Raw genomic sequence first — 25,450 nt, forward strand, 5'->3', positions numbered from 1 at the left:
CAAGGGTGAAGGGTATCTTTGATTGTAGATAAGCATTGAAGAGGAACCATACATAGGCATACTTTATCCATATGTATCAACTTGATGCATGTTATATTTTAAGCCCTTTAAAAAATATTATTCTACCCTCTTATATAATTTGGGGATGCTTGGATTATCTTTGCGTCAAGCCAAATTATGTTAATATCATTGGTGATGCCATTATAAATATTAATACATTTGGTGGATATTGACGTATGTCTGGGGCCTCCAATGTTTGTTTCACTTGGTTTGTATGGAAGGGTAATTCCTTGGTTACTTACGCCTGGCAAACATGTGTGTGGTTATGGTTTGTATACTTATGGAATATTTGTTTCACTAAAATTTATTGTTGGTTATTTAATAGGTGAAGAGGATTCCAAAGATTGAAAAGAAATTGCACGATTTATTACTTAGCACACCATTTTTGTAAACAAGCTTTGTATATACATGTGCTAGCTTTTGCATATTTTGATTTATTTGGAAAGCCTTAGTTTATCAAGCATAGACTTAAACTTTAATATTTTGTAAAGCGTGATATGCTTTAAACCCTAGCCTCAATTTATGGGTACTCTCTTTTAAGCATGAGAGAGTGTCTTACAAGAAAAGCACCTTTTTATATTTTTGGAGGCTATTGCCTAAATTGGAATAAAGTAATCCGTAAATACTCATGTGTGAGGGATAGGCCACACATATGAGGGGGGATGATTGCACCCAATCTTGGAGTCATGCTTTGTGAGCTAATTATTATTTGTGCTATTTTTGTTTCACTTAATTATTGAATATGTTGAGCATGTGGAATTTGATGAGTTATTTGATTTAATCAATTCTTACAAAGTTTCTTTAAACTTTATTTTCCTAGAAAATTTAGATCTATGTCAGTGGTATAAGAGATTGGTTCTAGGAAGGTAGAGACAAGAATTGAAAGCTTGAAGGCTTGATTCAAAGGTTTTTGAAGGGTTGCACTCTATTATCCAAGGGGCATGGACCAAAGGACACAGTGTGTGGCAAACCACTATGCAAAAAACCATGAAACCATCTTCTTCTTCAAAAGTGGCTTTTCCCAATCCAAACCCTCTCAATGATCCAACCGTATGGATTGAACGAGCTTTTGAAGGAGGTTTGAGTTCCACAATTCAATTGCTAAACCACTGATGGAGAGAGAAATCTATAATGGAGGGTGCTTGTGTCTCCATAAATCAATTTATGAGAATACGCTTGCAGGCTGGAAATTTTAGAAATTGAACCTTAATTAATCAAACTTCTATTCTTTTTTTTTCTCTCCATGGCAGCGGGTAGTGCAAGAGGGTCGAGAGAATTTCTCTCTTTCATTCTTCTCCACTATGCACAGTCGACGGGGCGGCGAACTCAGAGAGAGATGACATTATTAAGCTTTGTTAAAAGCTCAATAATATAAGCTTTAAGATAAAATCTTTATAAGCTTTATACAAGCTTAATATTTTTTTTAAAAAAAGCTTGAAATTTGCTTGTTCTCTTCTCTACGGCGGCGACAGGTGAATTTTCCCTCTTTCTCCCTTCTCTCCAATCGATGGTGTGGCAGGCGAACGAAAATTGCAAACTTTTTCTCTTCTTCTTTGGTGCGTGTCTCGCTATCTGTTGGGAAGGAGAGAAAAGTGACAATTTTATAAGCTTTAAAAAGCTTATTTTCAAAGGTCTTCAAAGGGGTTCAAGAGAAAGAAGAGGCTCTGCACAAAAAGGGAAATTTAGAAAATTCAAATTTTCAGTATTGCTGAAAAAAATCGCTCTTTTTCTTCTTTTTTTTAAATTTGGAAGCCTCTTGCTATAAAATTTTCGGCATCAAAAGAGCATCAAAGAAATATCGGCATCAGTAAATTTATGGAGGACAGAATCAAGGCCAACTATTGGAGACGACGAATTCAACAATTCTAGAGCTAAGTCTTCCTTTTCATTTATTTGCATTTCATTGTCTTTATCTATTTAATTTCAATGGCTACTTTACCTGCACCACCCACTGTGCAAGAACAAACCTTAGCACTTCAAGAGCAAATTGCCAGTGAGCGAGAACTCAAACGTAAATTAGAGTGTCAAGTGAAGCGTTCCAAATGCAAACGTGATTTTTTCAACTCTTTCGACTCAGATGAGGAGGAAAGTGATCATGTTAGACGCACTGTTAAAGCTACCTTGCATGCTCAAAATTCCCAGAAAGACTCACGAATAAGCCGAAAGGATTAGCCAACTAGATGACTATTTCTCTGGTGAAAAGTTCTCATAAAAAGATAAAATTAAATGTGCTTGTAATCACTTGATCGAAAGTGCTGCCTTATGGTGGAATGTGATCAAACAAGGTGAACATAGACATTCAACATGGAAAGAGTTCCCAAAACTCTTAAAGAACCTAGCTACTTTCAATAGAATGATGAATAGAATATTCTTGAAATATCAAAATTTTGTTGTAGTATTTTTTAGTTTTCGGTAAGAATCATCAAGAGCACGAACAACATTTAGAAAAAGCGTTCTCACTTCTTCAAAAAAATCAGCTCTATGTCAATTCTAAAAAGAGCAAATTCTTTCAAGAAGAAATTGAATATCTAAGACACATTGTTTCTACTGATGGTATTTGAGTAGAGCCCAAAAAGATTGAAAGCATTGCTAATTGGCCTAGCCCACGTGATATTCACGAACTCCGATCTTTTCTTGGATTATGTAGCTACTACAGGAAGTTCGTTAGAAATTTTGCATACATTGCACATCCTTTGACTGAACTTTTTAAGAAATCTAGACATGATCATTCCTTTGTTGAACTTAAGAAAGAATTGACCCATGCACCAGTTCTTATACTACTAGATTCTCAATGACCATTCTTTGTTGTAGTTATTACTGATGCAAGTGGACAAAACTTTGGTGCTGTTCTTATGCAAGATGGACATCTCATTGCTTATGAAAGTCGTAAGCTTAATCCGGCGGAAAGAAATTATAGTGCATGTGACAAAGAATTAGCTGCGGTTGATCTGAATTCTTAATTCAAGACAAACCATCAAAGCATTCGTCATTTGTTAACCAACCATTGATCTTTGATCGACATATCAAATGGACTTCATTTATCCAAAGTTTTCAACTCATGTTTCAATATCAACCAGGCAAAGAAAATGTTGTGGTAAATACTTTAAGTAGACGTCCTAGTGTTCCCAACATTTCTGTTATTCAAAGTGAACCATTGAGTCCAATGAGAGAATCTTATGATATGGGCCCAAATTTTACTGAAGTTTGGACTAAGCTTAGAGACAATAATTGGAAGGTGATTATTCATGCCATGATGGTTATCTTTTCTTCCAAAAGAGATTGTGTATTACACAACCTTTCAGACAATTCATACTGAAGGAAATGTATCAACCACCATATATGGGTCACTGAGGTGTTTCAACTACTCTATAATTAATCTCTAGAGAATTCTTTTGGCCTTGTCTTAAACAAGATGTAGCAAAATTTGTGGCTGAATGTTCTATTTATCAGAAAATTAAAATCTACAAAGGTAAGACCCAAGGACTTCTTACTCCTCTACCAATTCCTAATGATACTTGGGAACATATATCTATGGATTTCATTACAGATTTTCCTAGTCATAATGATATGATTTGGACTATAGTTTACCGTTTAAGTAAGCAAGCTATTTTTTACCTTGTAAGAGAACTTTGACTTCTTATTGGCAAAAGTCACTGTTTCTAATAGAGACTCAAGATTTTGTAGTAACTTTTGAATCACTCTATTCTCCTACTTAGGCACTAAAGTAGTTTTTTCCAGAGCTTTCCATCCGGAAACGAATGGACAAACTGAGGTTACTAATAGTTCTATATTGGACCTACTTAGAGCCAACGTTGCCCAACAACCTAATTCATGGGATAAGTACATTCATCTTCTCCAATTTGCTTACAATAATACTCCCCCTACTGGTCAAGCACAAAAGACAAGTATTGGGTGTAATCTCCCCCCTCAAGCGTGTAGCTCCCACTTCCACGACATAAGTATTTTGAGAATTGTATTTGATATATAGCCCAAGGAGCTATTAATAGTTGTGCTTACAATTTTGGGCCTGCTTTCCCACTTTTGGGCTTTTGCTTTACATATAAATAACCTTGTCAAGGTTTCTAAGGTTTATACATATCAAAACCTTTGCCTAATGATAAGTACAAAGAGCCTTTACATATAAAATCATCTTGTAACATTCACACATAAAATAACCTTGTGCACACTCACACATAAAATAACCTTGTGTACATTCGCACATAAAATAATATAGCCATATGAAAGGCTACAAATGATTAATGAAATTCTAATACATGATTAGCACATGATCTTCATCTTCACACCATGGTTCAATCCACCATCCGTACGACACCTCAATCAGTACCCTCGTATAGTGCGACATCTAAATCGGTACCCTCGCACATCTCATTCCGTATGACACCTTAATCGGTACCCTCGTATAGTGCGACACCTCAATCGGTACCCTTGCACATCTCCATACCTATACTCATGACATAATCCACATTAGTTAAATAATCAATTAAACACATCAATTAATCCCAACGTCGTCATGAGAAATAAGCAACCATAATATCAAATTACATGTATCAACAAGCACGACACACACGGGCATCCTCGATATAAAAAAAAGAAATATAATTTCTAATAATCAAGAGTGATTCTCGTAGTAGTGACCTAAATGAATAGATTTGTCGATATATCGATTACTCCCAATGACTTCAACTTTGTTGAAAGTGTGTCAAAGAAACCTATCAAAGCCATTCACATCATTAGCCACCATTAAGTAGCTAGTGTCTGCCTTGGTTGAACATTATTGTAGAGCACAAATTTGTACTTCTTGGAACTTGGGTACTTTTTCCACAACTCTAGCAATTAAAAACAAAACCGACGGGGCTCATCAAAGTCCTGTCCGCCTAGTTAACTACTAAAAACGGAGTTAACATCTCCCCCTGTTTGATGTAGATCTATCATCGGACCTTCATTGCATAGGTTCGTCCTCGAAGCTATGCAATGAAAAGCAAGGTCGAGAGATTGGTTCATGAGTTGATATCAAAGAACCTAGAGACTTGTAGATGTAGTTCACTAGTGTCAATGAAAATTTCACGAACTGTGAATGCAGTCCTGTGTGTGCTACATTTTAATACTCAGCTACCTAGGCGTTTTTATTGTGAGAGTTGGCTTTTGCTTGACAAGGTTGCAAGAGTGATGCATGTGCATAGATATAAATAATAAAAGAGTACCTAATGCAAGTGCCTGAAAAGAGCAAATGCTTCACATAAAGGAATAGTATGTTGTGCAAGAAAAGCATAGAGCAAGACTATCTAAGTGATGGGTCGTACCTTGGGCCAATGTTACCACCGCCAAAGTCCTCCCATCCACCTATGTATCTGGATGGCTCTCAGGACCTTTAAGACACTTGTAGAAGAAAACTCTAATTTCTCCACACAAAAATTAGAACATAACATATATTTGCACAAATTAAAAGCATAAACCTTATTAAACCAAATAAAATAAACAAGAGAGAGAGATAGAATAGAGTAGAAGTCACCATTGACATAAGAGTGGGTTGAATCTCCCTTCGATAAAGTGTGGCCCTTGTACCACTCTCCCATATTTATATGTATTAGAAAAAGTGCTTGCTTTTTAAAAAGAGAATTCTAAAAACAAAGCACAAGTAAGTGCTTTTGAGTTTCTAAGCATACAAGCTCTACAAAAATATAGCAAGCATTAATATAAAGTCTTGGGCCTACCAAAAGTATAAAATACTATTTGGTATGTATAAAGGTATGAGGCCTTAACCTTACAAAAATATAGATGCCTAAATATGAAACATAAAAGGTGTTCGCATGTCTTCCAAAATATCTCATAGTGGTCTAACACACGTTCCACTCGCGAGATCAACACATAATCTACCACTTAATCATTACCTTCATCGAAAAATAATATTAGTCAATGCACATAACTGATTAAACGCATTAATCGTGACCATATCATATCAGCCCACACAGCTGATTAAACACATTAATCTTAGTAACCATCATACCAGCGCATTCAGCTTGATTAACACATTAATCCTGGTAGATGAAATAAATAAAAGGCATATCCAAAATAAAATATTGGGCATCCCCATATAGGTTATGACTAGCATTCCCTCTTGCTCAAGTTGTACAATTGACCTTGATTGCATAGATGGTATGAGTGGATGAGATTTTTGTAAGAATGAAAAATTCTTTTTGTAAGGTGTTTGACATAGTGTTGTTAGTACGTGTAGTGTTGGTCTCATAGTCAATGATGGACTTGGGTCTAAGATGTTGTTGTAATTTTAGCATATGCATATTTTCTTGTGCTTAATTTGTCCTTTTATTTTTATTTATTTATTTATAGAAGCATATAAGGCGAAACTTAATTTTTAGTAGGTTTAGGCATACCTGGATAAAAAATACCTTTATGTTCAGAATTACCCTCTTGCTTAAGAGAAAAGCTGTCGTCCTCATGGTGGTTGACTCGTGAAAAATAACAACCCTTGATGAAATCTAAAAAAGTAAATGTTGATAAAACCTTTGAAATTCTCCTCTTGGTTGATGCTCAAAAGGCCTTTCTCTTTATTTGTAAGCTTTTGAGAAAGAAGAGTCGAAGAAGCCCAAAATATGAAAATTCTTAATGCCCAAAGTGTCCTTGAATCTTTGATTTAATCTGGTTCCCGCTTAGTGAAAAATAAAGTTTGCTGTCCTACTTGATGCCAATAAGAAAATAGAGTTTTGAAGCCGAGTCTAATCAATAAAGAAAATAACTCATTGATATTGAATAAACTAATTTGTAAATTGTTGATTAGCAAGAAACCCGAGTGATTCAAAATCCGATGAAGCCCAAAGATCGATGTAGCAACCAAGAAATACGTTAAAGTGCATGAGATTTGTTGAGAAATTCTACTTGGAAGATTTTTTATTTTAAACTTGAGTAAGGGGGTTGGAAGAGCTTGGTTGGGAGATCGAGACGAGCTTTGACACGCTTCATCGTTTTGGTAAACAATGGACGTAACATTGCAATTCAAATTCATTTGAGTTTACATTAAGATTTCATTGCAAAAAGGAGATGCCATCAAATTTTTCATAAAAAGCACATATGCATGGAACTTGGGGTTAGTTTTGGATGCTCAAGGATGCAAATTGATGTGGTGCATGCTTTTGAATGGTTCCGAGGCATTGCCAATGCAAAGGGAAGGAGTGGATAGTAAGTGGAGACAATTTTGACAATTTTTTGCTGTAGTATAAAATCCTATTTCAATTCGGAAGGGTTGGGGCTGTTTTCAAGTGGTTTACATAGCCTTATTTTACTCCTCAAGGACTACAATTGGAGCCCTCAAGTGCTTCATTTCTGACACTGTTTGCATCTCCAATCAGCAACTCTCACCGCCGCAAGGCAAAAGTGGTGCCCAGTCAAAAACAACAAATTAAATTTGAGATTTGAGCATGTGGGTGCGTTGTACATGCCATTAGCTTCCTGACAAACCAAAGAGCTCTTAATTTCAGCACTAGTGACTTGGTCAAATGGCAATAGTTGATTGGTCAAAAGGGGTTAAAACAAAGGAACGTTGTCGGTCAAACTTGGTCAAAGTGTTGACATGGATGTGTAGTGCTTGCTTTAAGCATTCTATCAAGCTAAAGATTTTCAAAATCGGATTTTGATTGATCAAGATTTGGTCACTTTTGATTTGTGGTTGATTTTTAGAAAAAAGAGTCAAAACATAGAATAGTACAGGGTTGACCAAATAGTACAAGTCAAAGGCAACTACATACATCATTAGAGCATTCAGTCACCTCTCTATAGAGCCCAAGAACACGCAATTTGGAGTTTGAGAACCCATCCAACCAAAAATCTAGGGTAATTCCTAGAAAGCCACGAGTGATTATGGTAGTGACGAAGAGGATTTTAGGGTTATAGCACCAACACTGACAATGGCTATAACATGGACTCGGACAATGGGATTTACACCAATGAAGAAGAAGGTTGCATGGAGAATTATACCTTCAATGAGGGGAGTCATAACCTTGAAGATTCCACATACATAGGGGGTGACGCGGAAGAGGTGGTCTATGCTTATGATTCTTAAGGATATTGGGATGGTGTGGATTTTGGTGGCAATGCATATGCTTATGATGACTGTGATGCCTATGCCTGTGAATGACCCCGTGATGCCTCCTATGCCTTTGATGATTGTGATGCCTATGACTACAATGTTCATAGTAGTCATGATTCTTCTTATGAGGGCATGTATGGCAATGAGGATTGGGTCAATGGCAATGAGGATTGGGTCAACGACAATGAGGATCGGGTCTATGAAAGTGAAGAAGAGTTTCAACTTGGCACCTGTGAGGGTATTAATGCATGCGACCTTGTGGACGATGAATTTGATGAGAATGATCATGAAGAGGACTATGAGAATTTGGCTACAATGCCAACAAGAAGCAATGCAATGTTGATGCCTAATGATAGTGGAGAATTGAGCATTTTGATGATCTCTATACAAAATTCTTTTGCTAGAAGGGACTAAAGGTTTTAAGCCATGATTGACAAACCACAGGCCTATGAACCCTTTGCTAGCATTACTCATGTAAATGCAACATTTATCTCTCGAGCTGATCAGGATAAATATTCTATGCTTGGAAAGGGGAACTTACCTCCATGTTCAATGCAACAAGGTGGAACTTATGTGTTTGATGTGCCTATGCATCAAAGTGGTGCATATGAGACAAGTGTTTTGGGGATGCTGATGCAATAAGGCGGGGAAAACGTATTTCGTATGCCTATGCATTGACACGGATATAAATTTTATAGGAAAATAGAGTTTAAAGAAACTTTGCAAGAATTGATTAAATCAAATAACTCCAAATTTCACATGCTCAACATATTCAATAATTGAGTGAAACACAAATAGTACTTAGCTCACAAAGCACGACTCCAAGATTGGGTGCAATCATGCCCTCTCATGTGTGTGGACTATCCCCTATACATGAGTATTACGGATTACTTTATTCCAATTTAGGTAATAGCCTCCAAAAATACAAAAAAGTGCTTTTCTTGCACGACATTCTCTTATGCTCAAAATAGAGTGCCCATAAATTGAGGCTAGGATTTAAAGCATGTTACGCTTTACAAAATATTAAAGTTCAAGTCTATGCTTGATAAACTAAGGCTTTCCAAATAAATCAAAATGTGCACAAGCTAGCACATGTATATATAAAGCTTGTTTACAAAAATGGTGTGCCAACAAGTAATAAATTTGTGCAATTTCTCCTCAATCTTCGGAATCCTCTTCACCTATAAAATAACCAACAATAAATTGGCGAAACAAATATTCCATAAGTATACAAACCATTATCACACACATGTTTACCAGGCGTAAGTAACCCAGGAATCACCCTTCTAAACAAACCAACTGAAACAAACATTGGAGGCCCCAAACATACGTCAATATCCACCAAACGTATTAATATTTATAATGGCATCACCCACCATGATATTAACATAATTTGGCTTGATGCAAAGATAATCCAAGCGTCCTCGAATTATCTAAGAGGGTAGATTAATATTTTTAAAAGGACTTAAAATAAACTCCCATAACATTCCCTCTTGCTTGAGTTTGCAATTGCCCTCAATTGCCGGTTTGTTGAAAAGAACAGAGGATCTTAGGAAAAGCACGAAAATATTTCTCAGGTACCCATCTTGCATCTTCACGAGGATGATTTTGGAAAGTCACTAAATATTTACTATATTGATTTCCAATTCGAGTTGATGTAATCTGATGATCAATGATAGTGTTTGGAAGTAAAACTTCTTCCTCACCCTCAGTAAGAGGTGGTTCTTCATACACTAGATGAGTGGCAAGTGACTCGTTGAAAGGTTTTAACAAGCTAACATGAAACGAGTTATGAATCTGCCAATGAGAAGGTAATTCGAGTTTATATGCAACATCATTAATTTTGTGAATCACCTTAAAAGGTTGATAAAATCGTGGGGCAAGCTTAACAACTGGGAATTTGTCAACACTCTTAAGTCAATGCTTTTCAATTCTCAAAAGGACATAATCTCCAATTTCAAAAGATATCGCTTTACATTTACGGTTTGCTTTCTTAACATATTTTTCTTGAGCATGAGCAATAGAATGTTTTACATCATTCAAAATGCTACTAAAATCGATAGTGAATCGATTAGCAGCTTCAATTTTGTGGGAAAGTCTAGTTGTCGAAATAGGCAAAGTTTTCCAAGGGTAGTCACGGTCCTTGGAGCTATAAGGTAAATACCATCATATCTAGGCCTCAAGCAAGTCAGGGATTCTATATAATTTTTAAATAGACTTTCCCTCCTATAATGAAGGAGAAAAGGGAGCAGACAGTGGAGGATTGTCTACTCTATCTCATATTTTTATTTTATTTTATGTTCAATCTTGCCAATTTAATTCAATTCTATGGTTAAATCTTTGATGTATTTATGAGTTTTGATTAATTCTTCAAAAAGTATTTGAGGTCCCGTGTAAGTCGCTTTGTAATTTTGGTCATCCGAGCAGTTTTTTAGCACTTCATGTAAATCTATTAATTATTTTCTGCTTTAATGCACTTTTAACGATGTAATCAAGGGGACCAAGCTAAGTGTAATGCTGGCATCAAAGAGATGTACATTACTTAGCCTAGGACACACATATGTGCAGTTTAGACTAGTTGCTTGGGGACTTAGTAAGGTCAACCGCCCAAGTCTAGGTGCTTGGGGACTTAGTAAGTTATATAAAAGATAACTTCTCTAATGAGAATGGACACTTCCCTTGTATGAGATTAAGAGCTTAGCTTATCCCTTAGTCATTTGAGTTTGACTTAACACACACACACACACACACTCTCTCTTCCATCTATGTGTGTGTGTGGGTGTGAAATTTTCCTTGAAGTTTTTAACTTTGAGAGTTGGGATAACCAAATCACTAAAAATAGGATGCATAACAGTTGTTTGGAAGTTTCATAGGAAGAGGGAGGATTACTAGGGGAAAACCGCGAGAAGGCCATAACCACCTATCCCAACTATGTTTGTGGGAATAAGACAATGCTACCCGACCCACTAAATCTATGGCGTAAAAATAGGGATGAAAAGCAATTTTTGTGAATTGTTACTAATATGCTTTCTTTATTGTAAACTACCCTCCGAGGAGTCTTGCATCGTAGCGTCCGCATAGTCCGTTTCCGATGCAGAATCTTCCGATGAGGAAGTTACCAACGGAGGTATAGGTGTTCCTTTTGTGCTATTATTACATGACAACCTATTGCGCTAATGAAATGGTCTTTTGCATTGCTTATATGTGCACTAAACGTCTAGCCTATTTTTTTGTTTTACAAAATACCGCTACCTTGAAATTTCTCACCACCAGATTGCGTACAATCCAAGGGCTGTGAAGCTGCCATGTGGGTGCATGAAAGGGCGTAGATTTAGACTTGCTCACCTGAAAAAGATATAACACCGTAGATTTGAAGTGAGATCGAAGGGCGAGGAGGTCTTTACTGCTTGGTTATGTATTGCCCTCATTCTCATTCTTCGTTTTAGGGTTTCGCGTGCAGAGAGGAACGGCTCGTCTGAAGTTCTCGCTATGGTAAGTCCATTTTTGTGCTTCTTTGTTCTATTGATGCCGCACAAGCATGTTAGGGTTTCTGAAGACGTATCTTCTCTCCTGTGAAGCTCGATGTGGTGTCTTTACTGACAACCCGTAGGTCTCTACTGCTGTAGAACCTGGACTTCCCTTGGTTTTTCCCAAGGTTTTCTACTGTAGAACCTGGACTGCCCCCTCAGTTCAATCCCTAGGTTTTCCACTGTAGAACCTGGACTTCCCCCTCAAACCCAACCCTAGGTTTTAAGGGTAGAACCTGGCCTGCCCCTCTGATCAAAACCTAGATTTCCGAGAGTTACCTTTTGCTCTGTGCTGACCAGGCGTCCCCTGCTCTGCCTCCGAGATTCTTCAATGAAATTTAGGGGTTTAATTTTTGTGCAATTCTGTTATCAGTGGTGGTGATCCATACTCCTAAATGCTTTGTCAAACCCTGAATCATGACGTGTTCTTTCCCATGGAAAGATCTTTCATCTGAACCAGCTGATTGAGATTTTCGAAGGTTTTTTTAAGAAGTTTCTCTGATCAGTAACATTTCAGCGGGAATAGTTTTCTTCCGCAAGCATAGCTGATGGCTGATTTGCTTTAAAGTCTCTCTTTCTGGTTTTCTCTCTTTTTGTTAATGCTTGGAATCATTTATTTGAACTCGTACTTATGACTCGAGCATTTTGACGTGAACAGGCATACTCATCTGAGCGCAGGGGCAGGTATGTTTATTTCCTCTTCTTTCTAGTTGTCTGCTTTTGTTTACCATGGCTGCTGAGTTCAGCCAAAATGAGTGTATTTTTTTAGATGCATGTGTCCTTTAGATTACGTTCTGGATTATGTGACCAGCAGTAAAAACATTCAGGCGTCTCATCCCCGGTCAATCTGCCTGTTACCTTGAAGTCTGCCAGGATTATCACTATCTCATGGATTCTTTTTATCCTAGATACGTAGATGCTTCTGCAGTGCTCTGTTATTTCTAGGAAAGAGTGTGTGTCGGGTATTGAATTGTAGATGCTTCTGCAGTGCTCTGTTATTTCTGTATTGAATTGTTCAGTATTCACATTAGCACTGGTCAGCCCAAGCAGTTTTAAGGCTAGGTTGTTTGATGTATTTGGCTGCAATATTTGCCCTCTCAACTTTCGTACTGAACACTGCATTATAAGTCTGCCTTCTCTGTTTGTATATTAAGTCACTCACGTCATTTGTGGTTGATCAGTCTGGATGGTTATCATGTGAACAAAGTTTTACACTCAAAGAATAAGGGCACTCGTGTGTGTTTCTGGCTGCAACATTTGCCCTCTCAATGCTAGTATGAACACTGTATTATAAGTCTGCCTTCTGTAGTCTTAAATAATGTGTCTCAGGTCCTTTGTGGTTGGAGTGCTATGATTACAACTAAATTCCTCGGTCTGGATGACTTATCATGTGAAGAAGTTTTACACCCATAGAATATGAGCACTCCCGGGTAGCGCGCAGTTTTACTTACAGTTAAAGCTTATTACATACACTCCTTCTGTGGGTGTGTACTGTTCTAAGTACAATAAAATTCCTCGGTGTTGATGCCTTTTGTGTGAAGACATTTTACACTCATAGAATATGAGCACTATCTTTTATACTTCCGTTATTGATTCATGTTGGGTGTTCAAGATGTTAACCTCCAGGTTGAATAATTGTAGTGTTTCCATTCTCCAGTACTATGATTAAAAAAATTCCAAGTCCAGTGCTGTGAAAAAAAATCATATTCGATGGAAATGGCATAAAGATTTAACATTCACAGAATATGAGCAGCAGCTCCATGTAGTGGTTTTTTGATCTCCTTGATTTTGAATGTGGATTAAGGGGCTAAACTCCATGTCTAGTTTGCTGAGTATGGTGGGCCAAATTTGCACGGATAGGGTATGTCTTTTGCGTACTTTTGAGTTGTGGCTTGCAGTTGCAGTCTTTGTTGTTCTGGACAAGATGATTATGTGTACGTAGGGTCTTTATTGGGAAGTAAAGGTCTTGTCTCTGGTGAAATGATGAATATTGAGCTTACATTTTGTATGCTGGTGAGTTTCCAGTCTTTGGATGCTTCAAATAAGATGATTAGTTGTATGCACTGTTGTATCACAGGTACGATTACAGTCCTTCACCACCAAAATACAGGTCTTATTCCAGATCAAGGTCTCACAGTCCAGCCAGGTGAATATCACTTCCTTGAAGGAAAGCGTACAGCAACATTTGTGAGGTGGTTATTTGAATGTAATTGCCTTGTGCAAGGCTGGTAAGCTATGTGATGAAGACTATTTATGCAGCCTGTGCTTTTTGCAGGCACTACAGTGATGATGATAATTCTCACAACCCTGGTAATAATTTGTATATTACTGGCTTATCTTCCCGTGTGACAGAGAGGGACCTTGAAGATCATTGTGCTACTGAAGGAAAGGTTGTGGCCTTCCTCACAGTTTTGCAATCTTGCTCATTGTTATGGTGTAAGGTGTTTTGTGACTAATAAAGTGAACATGGTGTACCTGAAGTGAAAGTAGCTGCGAAATAATGGCCTTATTTTCAATGTCAATTTGTTTTTGGCAGGTGATTGAGTGTCATTTGGTGGTAGATCCAAGAACCAAAGAGTCTCGTGGGTTTGGATTCGTGACCATGGGCTCGGTAGAAAGTGCGGAGGGGTGTATTAAGCATCTGAACAAGTCTGTTTTGGAGGGTCGCGTAATAACTGTTGAGAAGGTATGATGAGCTTTGATATAATCCGGTTTTGGTCTTACTGAGGGCATCCAAGAAAGCACTTTGTCCAGCCTGCTATTCATGCATAATCTTAAATTTTAAGTCCTTTTCGCAAAAAGCTGGAGATTGTTGAAGTAGTCTATGGTTGCATACTGGTTTCTCCCCTGTTTTTGTTCATATGTTCTGTGCAAGTGCCTTGAGGAGGGGAAGGATCACTAAAAGACACTGTTAGGGTCTTATTCTGATAGTTTGTATGGTTTTGATTATCCATACTCAGCGCGACTTTTGACTATCCATATGCAAAGAGCGACTACCTGGACAGCAACGTAGCTGTACAGTCAGCATCAACATTCACAACTAGTCCAAGCTGTGATCAATCTGACAACTTAACATATCGACTTTTAAGCACCGACATGGCATTTGTGCATGCTTTGCAAGTTCCGACATCTGTCTGTCACCAACTTACTTGCTTTGTACTTAGTACTGTATTCAGCATTCAACCCAGCAGCAAGTAAAACCAAAGGTTGATTTGGTCTCTTTTGCTTTCATGTTGGGCTTGACCACATGTATTAACCTTCACTGCATTTTCACCACTCCATAAGCTAGTGTATTGTGCAGCTTTGTGAATGGACGTTCTGTGTTGGCTAAGTTAAAAGCATTGCTTTGCATCTGTGCTGGTGTTCTCTCTAGGATTAGACTCTTTTCACAGCAGGTGGCTATGGTAGTTCAGCAGCTCTTTGCTGGTGCTTTTTTTAAATGAAATCGTTCCTTGCTTAAATGAATCCGTGGGGTGACAGGCTAAACGGAAGCGAGCGAGAACTCCCACACCTGGAAAATACCTTGGTGTAAGGACTACAAGAGGTTCATGTAAGTGTGGTTTAATCACATTCGCATAGGCACACTCTTTTCTTTGCAATTGTTTTTTGCTAATGGGTGTATGTTCTTTACACAGCTTCTTATGATTATGAAAGAGGCCGAGGATATGATGGAAGACGATCTCCCCAGTATTCCCCATATCGTACTTCGAGAGAGTACTCCCCAGAGTATTCCCCTTACAGAGGTGGGGGCAGATATAGAGAGAAGTCTCCTTACAGAAGTGGGAGCAGGTACAGGGACAGGTCTCGTTCCCCTCAGTATTCTCCTTACAGGTATGGGAGTAGGTACAGAGACAGGTCTCCATCTCCTCAATACTCTCCTTACAGAAGTGGTAGCAGGCACAGAGGAAGGTCTCCGTCGCCTTTAGACTCTTACAGAAGTGGGAGGAGGTACAGGTCTCCTACACCTCCTTCGCCACCACGTAGGTATGGAAGTTCAAGGGGGCGTAGCCCTCGTAGGTCCAGGTCCAGATCCAGATCGGTCTCTCCCTACGATTACAGGTGAAAGGCCCCCCTAACAGTACTGACTTTCATTAAGAACTATTAAAGTTGCTTCCTGAACTAAGAGGGCATTAAGGCTGTGTATAGATAAAATCAAAAAACAGTTGTCGATAGTTAATTCATTTGAAGGTTTTGTACAGAATCAAACTAGGAAAGACGGGAGTCTGTCTTTCAATGTCTTTGTTATCCAAACTCAATTTTGTTAATGATTTCTCTGCTTCTAGTCACTTGGGGATGGCATTGTTATCTTTTTATACATGTATGTGCAGTCTAATTGTGGGTTGGAAGGGTTCAGCCTGGCCACATCTCTTACTGCTGCACTTAACAAGTTCTGAAGTTTATTTCAGACCTCACCCCCGAGAGGGGTGTTTGCTAAGCTTTGCTGGATATGATTGTGATCAATTGACATCCAAGCCTCATAGAAGGTGGGAAATGTGTTAGTCGTCTTTTTTTCTTGATCTAACCTTTTCCTGTATGGCTGAATTTGCTGTCGTTTTGGAACCGTTGAATCAGAGTGGGAAAAATCTAGTTTTGAAGGGTCACCCCAAGTCCTACCCTAGCAAGAACGTGTTGCTTCCACTACCCCCAAGTCCTACCCTAACAAGAACGTGTTGCTTCCACTACTGGTCCACGGTAGTATTCTTCCACATGGGAATCTGTGGCCACTGTGGTTCTCCCTTCGTTAAATTATTCCCTTTTCCTTGTAGCTTCGTACTTGACGATGCTATAGTTTCATAGTCCTTGATGATGTTAGACCTATTCCGTCATAATTTATCATCACCATTGCATTGTCTTGTTTGCAACTGTGACCTCCTCATCCTTGCTTAACTACCTTGCTCTTTTTTCCTTGTAGCTTCATAGTTCTTGATGATATAAGACCTATTCCTAGTGCAAGGGTTGTAGCATCGGCCATGTTTAGTTAGTTGTCAACCCTTAGTGGAATGTTAATTATTATAACATTTTTTATGTGCCATTCAACATTAAACTCCACCAATCAACATTCATCCACATTGTGAAAAGTTGTGCTCTGGGTGGCCCACTGTGCACCAGTCACTTGCACAAACACACGTATTTGCAGACATACGCACACCAGTCACTTGCACAAACATATGTATATGCAGTCGTACGTACATTAAACTCCACCAATCAACATCCCATAGAGTCAATGACATCCCATGGATTGTGTAGAGCGTCACTTGCACACACACATGGACATGGACATGCACTTGCATACACGTGTGTTAGTGAAGTGCTAAAATACCACCGGTTCTCAATCGATAAAACTAAGAACAAATTATGAAGCTAATGTCGCCCGTGAACTGAAAAATATAGAAAGTTGCCTATGATAACAAAACATATTACTAAGCGTTCTTCTGAGGTTATGGACTGGTGGTAGGTACCACATCTATGTATGTGCTTGTCATGTGTACGTGTGCAGGTGTGCACACATTTGGATGTATTTGTTGACTCTACGTGTATGTGCAAGTGATTGTGCATGTGTCGATCTTGTGTTAATGTGCACATGTGGATGTGTATATATGTGCGTGTGTCCAGTGTGCGTGCCAACCTTGTATACACACAAGCATGTGCGAGTGTGTGCCTTTGTGTGTCTTTTGAGTGCACATTTATGTATTATAGCCTTATTGAAGGCGGCTTTCATTGAAACTGTGTATCAACTTTGTGTGCACATGTGGCTGTGTGCACCCGTGAAATTACATATATGCATGCAGTAGCATTGTCTATATACATGTGTATGTGTGCACTTATCTATATGCATGTGTATGTGTGCACATACACACGAGTGCATCTATGTGCCTATGTATGGATGCTGATGGATATATACGTGCACGTGCAATGTGCGCTTCTGCATGCATTCGTGTGCATTGAAGTGTGGATGTGCATGTATTTACATGTGTTGTGCATGCGTGCAAGTATGTGTATGTGCATCATATGCATGTGTGCATGCACATGTATGGGTGTGCACATATGTGATTGGGTGTGCCTATTTTATGTACACGTATGAGTGTGTGCATGTGCTTATATATACACGTGTATCTCTGTGTGCATTTGCGAGTGGGTGTGTATCATTGTGCTTGTATGTACGTGCATGTGTACATTGTGTCCATGCATGTGCACATGCACTTGTGTGCATGCATGTGCACGTGTACATGTGCATGCTCGAGTGTGTATACACGTGTATGTGTTATGCGTGTGCAAGAAATGTGTTGTATGCGAGTGCAAGTGTGCATACAATGATGCATATTGCATGTTTGTGATTACGTATGTGTTGATTCTATATGCATGTGCAAGTGTCTTGATTCTGTGTGTGTGTGTGCACGAGTGGAAATGTATTGAGTATGTGTGCATGTGTTGATTCTATATGCATGTGCAAGTGTCTTGATTCTGTGTGTTTGTGTATGCACGAGTGGAAATGTATGAGTATGTGTGCATATGTGTTGAGTGTGTGCACACCAACTCTGTGTGAGCATGTGGTGTGCACCTTTGTGTCAATAGTATGTACGCGTATATGTTTGTGTGAGTACACCCTCATCTATGAAAGTCTTAATGCAGGTGGCTCATGTTACTCACATTGAGATTGTGTCTACTCTATGTACATGCGTATGATTGTGTGTTGACAATCACATGTGCATGCACCGTGTATTCTTATGTGTGTGCACTTATGTATATGCATGTGTATGTTTGTGTGCATATATGCAAGAGTGTGTACGTCTATGTGCTTTGTAAATGCACATAGTATGTACATGTATGTGTATATGTGTACATGTGCATGCATATGTGCATGTGTATGTGTGCATTCACTTGAATGTGTATGTACATGTGTTTATGTATGTATATGTGTTGTGTATGTTACGTGTGTGCCAATGAGTGCAAAACGTGCGAGTGTGTTTGTCATGTGCACGTGTAGGGGTGTGCACGCACATGCATGTGACGAATCACCTAGTTGTCATCCTCTTATGAGGGTGATTGGGTGTGTTGATTTTGTGTGCATGCATGTGACTATGTGTGACTTTGTGTACATGTGTAGTCGTGTGCACGTTTGTAAGTGTACAACTATGTGCATGTATACTTGTATGGGTTTGTGTGTGTGCATTTACGTGTGAAAACGTACGAGTGTGTATGTGCATCATGTGGGTGTGTGCATGCATGCTTATGTGTTAACCACTCTGGTTAACATGATCTTTCACATGGCTATTACACTACTTTTGTAATCGCGCAATGCGCTAATTGTCATTAAGACATGGGATGACCGAGCTTACGGCATGTGTAACGCCGATCATGGAGATTTGATGTACATAGAGCTAGTAAAACTAGGAAGACTAGGTTGGGGCCCCCACTTGTAAATTGGGCAGCCGTTACATTGTAAATATGAACTCATGTATATAAGGCATTTTATGAAATATGAAAAGGGACAATTCCCGTTGAGTTTGCCTTCTCTTTTTCTTTTCTCTCGTTTGAGATTATGGTATTGTTGTTGCTTGCTTGCTTTGATTGTTGGTGTATGTGAATAGGAATGGTAGTGCTCTCCCTTTTCTTCTCTTCTACCTTCTCATTGCTATCTACCATGTCCCATTTGCATACGATTAGCATGAGGTAGAGGTTGAGCTCTCCATGGCTTCTTCCCTCTTGCTCACTACCTAGCGTCGGATCTCTTCTTGAGTGACATAAGGAGAGTGTGAAGTGAGCCCCTAGCAGCTTCACATCGAGGAGTTAACCCTCATAGGATTGGCCACATGCTATTCAGGATGCTATTCAGGATTGGCCACATGCTATTCACTGGATTCGACCATGTCTCTTCTACCTTCTCATTGCTATCTACCATGTCCCATTTGCATACGATTAGCATGAGGTAGAGGTTGAGCTCTCCATGGCTTCTTCCCTCTTGCTCACTACCTAGCATCAGATCTCTTCTTGGGTGACACAAGGAGAGTGTGGAGTCAGCCCCTAGCGGCTTCACATTGAGGAGTTAACCCTCATAGGATTAGCCACATGCTATTCACCGGATCGACCCTTGCATGCATCTTTCTCTTCTCTTTTCTCTTGTATATGCAAGGTAGTATGTTATTCCTTAACATCTTTGGCGCCATTGTCGGGAAGGGCATTTGGCTTAGGGTCCTCCACTCAATTCATTTGCTAGAGTATTTGATTTAGCCCGATTGGAGTGCAAATCCACAGGTGGGTTGATTAAAACCTTGTTTTGTGTTGTTTTTGATGATGATTACCTGGAGCTTTGGTTGTTAATCGAGCATTGGAGCATTCGAGTCTTCACGGAGAGCAAGAAGAGCAAGTGAGTGCCCTTACCTTACTCTTAATATTCAAGCAAATCTTAATTTTTTGTGTTTTTCTTTATGTTTGCATTCGAGTTTAATCTTCAAATTAATTATAATTTGTTAGCTTAAATCATGCCGTATAGGCATCAATAAGTAGCTAGAGACTAGCTCTAGCTCCTTGTTGAAGCAAAACCACCAAAAATCACTGGGAAGGAACCTGAATCAGCTGGTGAGGGAAGAAAAAAACTGAACGCCCATTCTCTCTTGTCCTAGTGAACATCCGTTATTGCTCTTTTGGAAGAGAACGCCCGTGGTTTACTTGCCATGCCTGTTCCATTCTGCACCTAACCTTGAACGCCTGTTCTTTCTCATCGGAAGCGAATGTCAATGGTTTACTTGCCACACCCGTTCCATTCCGGACCAAATTTCGAACGCATGTTCTCTTCTGATCTAAAGCGAATGACCATTCCATCGTCCACCTCTGAAGTGCACGTCCGTTCCTTCTCCCTTGAGAAGCAAATGTCCGTTCCCTTCACATTTTGAAAGCGTACGTCCGTTCTCTCCCAAAGCGTATGACCGTTCCATAATTTTTTTTTTCTCAGAGGGGTTTATTACTACAGTTCCATATTTCCATGCACCTATGATTGGGTAGACTGGTGCAAAATAACCCTCTTCGACGAAGGAAACTCTCAGGGAACTCTTTCACTGATAAGATCGGACCCATCGATCAATACTGAGTGGAGTCAAGCGGTGCTTGTGTTTGACAGTACCAGTGAAAGTGAAGACCACCCAAGCATGGGACAAGGAACACTAGACCTCGAAATCAGAGAGCCAGAACTTCAGTGTATGGATGGACCATCTTTCCAAGAGCAAGCTCCTACCTCTCCCACACACTCATAGAGAAGTTTTGCTTCAAGGCTACACAATTTCATCCTGGTAAATACACAGTTAAAAGAACCTCAACCTAGGGTAAGAGGCATGGACCAACCCCAAGAGAGCAAGCCTACTCCGTCTTTAGACCCTAGAGCAAAGGGAGGACAAAGCGAAAGCCAATAGACTCAAACAGAACCACATGTCTAGAGAACCGTACCTATTTCGGGTATAACTAATCAATTTAGGGCACCCAGGGAGGACGACCGGCACAAAGTCCAGTGCCGGGTCTACTATCTCAGGGACCAGGAACGTCGCACATCAAGCTGAAAGGATCTACCCAGGCAGCGTGGTTCGCCTGTATATCAGCAGTATCCACAGCAATGAGTCTATCCTGGGTGTGTACCACATGGGACCAAAAGGGGTACACTTAAACCCACCAATTAGACATGGTCCACCCATGGTATATTATCCTTTTGGCCTTGCTCCTCCACCAACCATTCCTCAAACTACACCTGTGTAGGGCTCACGCCAGAAATGATGAGATTAGCCATGGAAATAGGGAGGCTGCTGGTATCACACCTCCAACTCTAGTGCAACCCACACTTGCACCTAGGATAGAGCAGAATAAACGCACAAATATCTTAAAACTTATTACGAAATTTGATGGGACTGGAGACCCGATCCCACATTTAGAGATGTTTAATCAAATTTGCGATGCTTTCAGCCATGTCGAAGATCAAGTCAAGGTGAGTGCCTTTGGCCTTATCCCTGATGGTAAAGCAAGACGATGGTTTTGGTCCTTGAAGACTGAGGATAAGGCCACCTTTAAGACCTTGAAAGAGGCCTTCAAGGTAGGATATTCTCTCCAAGGTACCAAGTGGAGCCTCGTTGAGCAGCTACATAATGTAAAGCAAAAGGAGGGAGAGACCATTAGAGACTATATCAACAGAGTTAGATATCTCTATTCTCGCTGTAGTGCTTCTCTGATAAAAGGCTAATAGGTAGATTTCTAGAGGGTCTTGATGATGTGTTCTGACACAACTCATTGTATGCCTTGGCCCATACCTCTTTCGAGTAATGCTGCAGGAGTGCTATAGATTTTGAGGATAATTTCAAGGGGACTTGTTCTTCCCAAGAACTCCACGAAGGTACATCAGAATCTTCTTTCAAGACCACCAGTACAAAGCTTGATGGTGGCAAAAGTAAGGAGTCCACATCGGGATAGAATGTCGAGCAATTGGCCATTGCTCTAATGCAGCAAATGACCAAACAATGGAGAACCGACCAAAGTAACTAGGGAGGCCAACCTCATCTTCATCCTAGGAGGGAACTTGTATAGTGCCCTGCATGTCAAGCTAACCGTACGAGAATGGAGTGTCCACACCTTAGACCCCGTCCAAGCCTGTACTGTACATATTGTGTCAAATGGGGTAATCATGAGGTCTCCAGCTACTACCATAAAAAAGCTGCCTTAGTAAGAGCCCTAGCGTCGCCCATAAACCCTAGGCAACCGCTGGCCTTGCCAGCACACCTGCGCATCATAACGCACCTTAACCTGGCCAAGGAGTGGCCCAAAGAGGAATCTTAAGGGTACCTGAGATGCCCTTACCACCTCCAGTTCTTCCACCTCAGCCCTCGCTGCCACCAAGAGTTGCACCAGTTCATCAGCTAACCCTAACATAACTCTTCAAAGATGGGAACGAGGGGGAAATTTGAGAAGCTCCTATCTATGAAACCCAAGAGCCTACAAGCCCACCCTCACAAACCTTCAGTCATTATGTTATGGATGGAGATCAAATTTACCCTATGTACTTAGCAGCCCTAGCACCATGGGCCATAAATACGAATCAAATGACAAAACGACCACCCATACAGTTCTACGGTTGTGTGAAACCTCACCGAGTGGCTGAGTGCCCCAACAGGAAGGGGGATGGCGAGTACCTCTGCACAGGTGTTCGTGCCTTGACCCCATTGTGTGTTGGGTGCGGCATTGCTCATCTATATAAAGATTGTCCACTAAGACCAGGAATGACTGGAAAGGCTCATGAAGCTAATCCTAGCACCAGCTTTAACTTGTTGAGTGTTAGAGATGAAGGATCAAGAAGCGAGTGGAAGAGAGCATGAACTTGAACACCAAAGTGGTGGGTGTGAATCAAGAAGTGAGGGCACACCACAACCCTCAAGAATATATTAGGATAGACACTTGGGTGGAACCGGTTCGGAGTGAACCGTGTTCACACTGTAACTGTAACATAAAGTGTACATGAGGCGGCACAGGGCCTTAACCCCAACAACCTCCCACCTGAAGGAAATGTGCCTCAAGGGAAAAAAAAAATCAAAAATTACAGCAAGTACATATAAAATGTACAAGGCCAAAACATGAGACATGGCCTATCCAACACCCATCAGTGCCCTGCAATGTGCAAACCGTGCTACTGGCAAGTTCTTGGTGAAAAGATCCGCAGTGTTATCATCAGTATGGATCTTGACAAGTTCTAACAACTTGTCATCCAATACTTCACGAATAAAATGGTACTTAACATCAATGTGCTTGGTCTTCTGATGAAAGACCGGATTCTTTGCCAACATAATAGCACTCTGGCTATCACAATGCAAAGAAGGAATATCCCCTGAAAAACCCAAGTCTCCCACCACACGTGAAAGCCATATGGCCTCCTTGCAAGCCTCAGTGGGGCTGCAATATGCTCTGCCTCCGTGGTAGACACTGCTGTGCATCTCTGCAACCTGGATATCCATGAAATAGCACCACCTGTGAAAGTAAACACGTAGCCCGTGGTGGACTTACGGTTGTCTGCATGCCCTGCATAATCTGAATCTGTGTATCCATGCAGTTCTGCATCTTGCTTGCCAAAGCATATGCACACATCTTGAGACCGTTTAAGGTATCTCAATATACCCTTAATTGCCTCCCAATGCCTCTTACCGGGGTTAGCCATATACCTACTGACCACTCCCACTGCAAAAGCAATATCTGGTCTAGTAGCAACCATAGCATACATCAGACTGCCACATGCAGAAGCATAAGGAACCTTGGCCATCTGAGCCCTTTCATCATCTGACTGAGGGCTGTCCTCTTGGCTGAGTTTCAAATATGGTGGCAAGGGTGTGCTCAAAGCCTTCTCCTTCTCCATATTGAACCTCTCCAGGACTTTGCCAATGTACTCTTTTTGTGAAAGATAGAGTAAACCCTTTGACCTGTTCCTCACAATCCGCATACCAAGAATGTGATTTGCATCACCAAGATCCTTCATGTCGAAGGTTTTGTGCAGTCCTGATTTCAATGCATTCATATCAATAGATGACTTCCCAGCAATAAGCATATCATCCACATAAAGAATGAGTATAAGAAGACTACCATCTCTTGCCTTCTTAGTGTAGAGACAATGATCATGATCAGACCGTCTGAATCCTTGTGCTTTCATGAAAGCATCAAACTTGTGATACCACTCTCTGGGTGCCTGCTTGAGCCCATAAAGACTCTTTTGCAATTTGCATACAAGTCTCTCTTTCCCCTTGACTTGATACCCCTCTGGTTGCTGCATATAAATATCCTCGTGAAGGTCGCCATGAAGGAAAGCCGTCTTCACGTCCATCTGGACAAGATCCATGTCCTGACAAGCAACCAAAGCTAAAACAGTCCTCAATGTAGTCATCTTGACTACCGGAGAAAAGATTTCATCAAAATCAACTCCCTTTTCTTGCTTGAACCCCTTTGCAACTAATCTTGCTTTGTACTTGGGCTTAGCATCCCCTGGAGTGATCTTCAACCTATAAACCCACTTGCATGGTAGGACTTTCTGTCCTGCAGGCAACTGCACTAGATTCCATGTCTGATTCTTCTCAAGAGATTGCATCTCTGAAACCATGGCTTTCTGCCAATTCTTTGCGTCCTCCCTTTTCATGGCTTCTTTAAAGCACGAGGGTTCACCACAATCTGTCACCATGATGTAATCATCAAGTGTATTCACTCCTGGAACAAACCTGTCAGGCATCCGGGACACCCTGGTGCTCCGCCTAACCAAAACATCTCGATTAGGTGGCTGATTTGCTTGCTGTTCCTGCATATTTTGGGGCTGTACAGCCTGCTCTGGAAGCACATCTTGCTGAATTTCAGGCTGCATTTGTGGCTCTTCCTGTGGAGGATAATATGGGGCTTTAAAAGCCGGATGTGGCTGCTGATTTTGACCATTTTGGACAGCATTTTGATTGGCATTTTGTGGCTGTCCTAGAGGTCCTTCCTCCTCAAAAATGACTCTTCTCACTCCAATGGTATTGATAGGCTATTTTTGCATCCTTTCTTCTCGAAAAATCACATCATTGCTCCTCACAATCTTGTGAGATTCAGGGTCCCACAACCTGTAACCCATCTCTCCATTGTCACCATACCCAAGAAAGATACACTTGCGTGACTTTGGGTCTAATTTGCTACGTATTTCCCTTCTGACATGCATAAAGGCCTCGCAGCCAAACACCCTGAGATATTTGTAAGAGGGTGGCTTTCC

At 40.3% G+C, this 25,450-nt stretch overlaps 1 protein-coding gene and 2 non-coding genes across 3 annotated transcripts; all 3 read left to right on the plus strand.

Moving 5' to 3' along the window:
- Positions 1–11,548: 11,548 nt before the first annotated feature.
- Positions 11,549–15,992, plus strand: LOC147603312 (serine/arginine-rich splicing factor SR45a-like). Its single transcript, XM_086796936.1, has 7 exons — positions 11,549–11,671; positions 12,365–12,390; positions 13,784–13,852; positions 13,982–14,096; positions 14,243–14,392; positions 15,187–15,256; positions 15,342–15,992. The coding sequence occupies exons 1-7, from the start codon at positions 11,669–11,671 to the stop codon at positions 15,767–15,769; spliced, it is 861 nt and encodes a 286-aa protein (XP_086653062.1). The 5' UTR covers positions 11,549–11,668; the 3' UTR covers positions 15,770–15,992.
- LOC147603313 (small nucleolar RNA snoR8a) lies at positions 13,048–13,132 on the plus strand. Its single transcript, XR_015265659.1, has one exon. It is a non-coding gene; the product is annotated as a small nucleolar RNA snoR8a (small nucleolar RNA).
- Positions 13,194–13,277, plus strand: LOC147603314 (small nucleolar RNA snoR8a). The gene has a single exon (XR_015265660.1). It is a non-coding gene; the product is annotated as a small nucleolar RNA snoR8a (small nucleolar RNA).
- Positions 15,993–25,450: the final 9,458 nt, after the last annotated feature.

Source organism: Cibotium barometz, chromosome 64 (assembly GCF_041138505.1).
Source record: "Cibotium barometz isolate CiBa-2024 chromosome 64, ASM4113850v1, whole genome shotgun sequence".
Taxonomy (NCBI): Eukaryota; Viridiplantae; Streptophyta; class Polypodiopsida; order Cyatheales; family Cibotiaceae; genus Cibotium; species Cibotium barometz.